At 34.1% G+C, this 3,962-nt stretch overlaps 1 protein-coding gene across 1 annotated transcript; it reads right to left on the minus strand.

Annotated features, from left to right (window-relative positions):
• Window positions 1–538: 538 nt before the first annotated feature.
• Window positions 539–1,477, minus strand: LOC107941379 (uncharacterized). Its single transcript, XM_016874943.1, has one exon. It carries the CDS (start codon window positions 1,475–1,477, stop codon window positions 539–541), a length of 939 nt encoding a protein of 312 aa, XP_016730432.1.
• Window positions 1,478–3,962: the final 2,485 nt, after the last annotated feature.

Genomic DNA, 3,962 nt, shown 5'->3' on the forward strand with positions numbered 1-3,962 from the left:
CTAGCACTTTAATTTTAACAGTTTTCTCATTAGACACCCTCCTCCAAATTCGCTCTTTTTCTCGCGCTTTCTGGAGTTCATTAGCCCCCAGACTCAAATCTACCTCCAACCTTTGAATCTGAGCAAACAAGTCAAATCTTTCTCATTGACGTCGTTCTAATTGTATTTTAGTTATTCTTCTCTTCCCTTCATGTCTAATCGGTGTTGCTGCTGTTGTCTCATGATTTCTTCCTCCTTTTCCTTTACATATACCTGATGCTGCTCTCGTTGCCATCTGACCTCTTCATCTCTCCCCCTCAGACGCATCTCTAAATCATGTATCTTTTCTGTTAGCTCGGCTACATCATTTGGGACCTTCCCTTAAATTGCGTTGACACAGAGATTTTGCTTCTTTTTAAGCGCCACTGGATATATATTTCTAAGGGGGAATGGTTGAAAAAGGTTCTTGATTGCAATCTCAAGCTTTGACCCCAGTTGATTCGTATCTCTTCCAATCTCTTCTAAAATCTCAGGTCCTGAACCGAAGCTTCCACCCTATTTAAATCAGGCATTGACCATACCCGTATTGGCGTAGAACCATCAACGAGGAATAACTAATGGCTCTCCATATACCGGTTAAGGGAACCCACAAATGACCACTACACCCGATGAGTACTGTGCTTCGAATCATCCATGGAGCCCTCCATTCTATTTCTTGGTATGTCAATGTACTAAGGTTCTGAAACCACTCCTCAATTGATTGATTTGGAGGCCATTTGGTTTCCAAAAATTCTTCTATAGGCTTGGTCGAAGGAACAAACACCTGACGAAAGCGCTTATGGAGGCACCTAAAATGACTTTTCATCCATACGAACAACAACTGTGCGCAACCTAAGAAACACTTGTCTCCTTTCCTTCTGATGAAATAGAGTGAAATGATGGTTTCAACTAAGACTGTTGGAGCAGGATTCACCCCTTTTTCAATCTGAAATAGAAAATTAGCTAGCTCTACACTTACATATCCCAGAGCTTTTGGGAACACAATCAACCTGTATACGGCAAACGCGAATAGTGCCAAATGTCTATCACCGCTAGCCTTTCCTATAGCATCCCTAATATCGGACCAGGAAATGCAATGACCATTTTTATCTTTTAATCTTGCTTTCACAGTATCTACAGGTACTCCCATTAGATTGGCTAAGGGTCTCCAAAAATCGACATTCAACTTCCAATATCTCCTGAGCGGATCTCTAAAGTCATAGAGAAGAAGGGTAGAATATTCCTTGATAGTCAGTACAATGTCCACTTCATTAAACGTAAAACACCTATAAGTGGGATCCCCAAAACATACCATGGCCTTCAACAAGGCATCATGCAGTTTAACAAACAAAAGCTGTGCTACATCGCCATACTTTTCCTGGAAGCGAGTTTTCTTAGCCTCGTCCCATGATTGCCATATTCCCTTTAACTCATCTTCGCTATTCCTCCTACAGTCCATGCAGACTATCTGAGATAGGCTCAAGTCAAAACTAGCTATCTAGCAATCGCCTACTCTGCTCTGAGTATCCTCTGACATTCTCACTATCATCCTTATATTTTTACCCCATGCCAAAAAATTGAATCTTCTCGAAGTGTGTTCATGTCAAATATAGATGCGACGCTGTGCCCCAAGTATTTAAATGATGCATGAATTATGCGATGGAGGGACACAAACACAAGAAAAACAGAGTCAGTAAAAATAATAATAAATTCAAATGGAAAAAAGATGAAATTAAATCATAAAGCATTACGAACAAATTCAAACACAAAACATACGAATAAATGCTCGTGAGGTCCTATAGGGTATTATTACAAGGGGTAAGGTACGGCTCTTATGTCTAGGCTTCACATTTAAAATGGTCATTACAGGCTACCTTACGGCTGACTCTAATGCACGGGGAACCCAAGGCTTAAATACAACATCCATAGGGATGTGTTCCCCTTTAAAAAGGGTTGGCCCTTGGGTGGTAAGACTTCCATAGCGTACACGGTAGCATTTGCTACACGAACATCTATATCCATCTTAACCATGGAGTAGTCCTTAAACTTAAGCGATGATATATTGCCACACGAAAGCCTAAGGCTACTCCTTCTAAACGGGATGGGCTCAGGGGTAGGACCAAAAGCAAGATGCAATCATGAATGACAATTATAGTCGCCCACGACAATAGAGCCGACATACACATTAATCAATTTCATCGATAAAAGAGTAAACAAACATATTGACATACATATCAAAATAGGATAAATAAATGAAATGAACAAATAAATCAATATTTAACACATATTCAACAATTTAAAACGACACTAAACAATTAAATAAATTAATGCATGAATAAATAAATCTAATATGCACAAATACTAAAAAACCTAAGTAAGTCGACTCACTAATGTTCCCATAAGAGTACGGGGGCCTAGTAAGGAAAGATAGGCACGGAGGGCCTAAATTAACGTAGAATCGCCACTAACCAATGAGGGCTAGGTTGATTAGCCACCTATCGTCTAAAAATCTAGAATTAATACTATGGAAAAATCCTAAAAGTGTAGACTCGATCTCATCACCAAATTTTGGGTTCGGGGTACGGTTACGTGTGGGGAATGTTATATCACCCCGACAATGCCTATCTGGGGATAGTCCTACAGGGTATTAAGAGCTAGATTTTTTTTATTTAAGCATATTAATGTCTTAATCTAGGCTAAAATCTTATGGAAATCTTGAATAAAAACTCTAAAGAAAATGCCTCCGGTTTACTTGTAACTCGATTAAGATGTGTTCACCAAACTTATTTGATTTGAAACTTAAATTAGAGATTTTTACTTTGAAGGGGAACCTTAAAAGATACCTAAATAATTATAGTAAAATACCTTCAATTCCTAAAATTAATTCTAGTTTAGAATTCTAAAAAAAACGTAGAAATTACCAATGAATTAAGAGAAATATTAAAATTCATCTACAACTTATTCGATCTTTTATTATTATTATTTTTAACAGAATTAATTAATAGCATTGAACCTATCAAGATCTTACGAAAGTATACTATGTCCGGTTTATGACTTATCTTACTTTAAAATTCTTGATCTAAAGTTTCAATTCGTCAAAATCCTAAAATAATATATCTTAAATAACATTTATTAGCTTTCATAAAAAGTTTTTAAAATAAAATAAAATACTTAGAAAGACCTACTCATGACTTACAATTCACCTACAAAAATTTTTAGTTTTAATCTTGAACAAAGTCCTAAAGAATATTTACATATTAATTTAAGATTCTAAAGGGGAATCCTATACGATATTTAAAATTAGTTTAAACCCTAAAAATATCTTACATATTATTTATATTTTTTCTAGGGTAAATGGTAAACAAGATCTTAACGACTAACCTAAATTCAAATGCAAAAACCTTAGGGTTTCATTAAAATGTAACACCTACTTAACTAACTTCATATTAACATTTATAGGATGGAAAAATGACCTAAAGTTCTCTATTTTAAAATGAATAGTAATAAAATAGAAAAATTAATTAAATTGGCTAAAATTAATGAAAAGTTAAAACTCTTTCAAAAGGGGGCAATAATAAAAAAAACTTAAATAAATGAAATAAATAAGACCTTGACATGATGATGATAATAATAACAATAATACACATTATTCATAATACAATAAAAGAATCAAAGTAACATAAATAAATAATATTAAAATGTATGTAAGGGAAATGCGTAAAAAACATAAATATAAATAGACATGAAAATAAGTAAAGACAAAATAAGGATAAATAAAAGTTATACAAGTGTGAATAAATATAAAAAATTAAAATAAAGTGCATAGTTGACATTAAATATATAAGGTATAAATGCAAATGAAAGGGAAGATATAACTGTAAATAATTTATTAAAGATAGAAACAAAATGACATAGCTTGATTTTGGGACTAAAAGATAAAAAAT

This window comes from Gossypium hirsutum, chromosome D13 (assembly GCF_007990345.1).
Source record: "Gossypium hirsutum isolate 1008001.06 chromosome D13, Gossypium_hirsutum_v2.1, whole genome shotgun sequence".
In the NCBI taxonomy this organism is placed as follows: Eukaryota; Viridiplantae; Streptophyta; class Magnoliopsida; order Malvales; family Malvaceae; genus Gossypium; species Gossypium hirsutum.

Excerpts from the sequence above, each read along its gene's own strand:
- LOC107941379 (XM_016874943.1), bottom strand. The coding sequence starts at position 1,477 with ATGGACTGTAGGAGGAATAGCGAAGATGAGTTAAAGGGAATATGGCAA.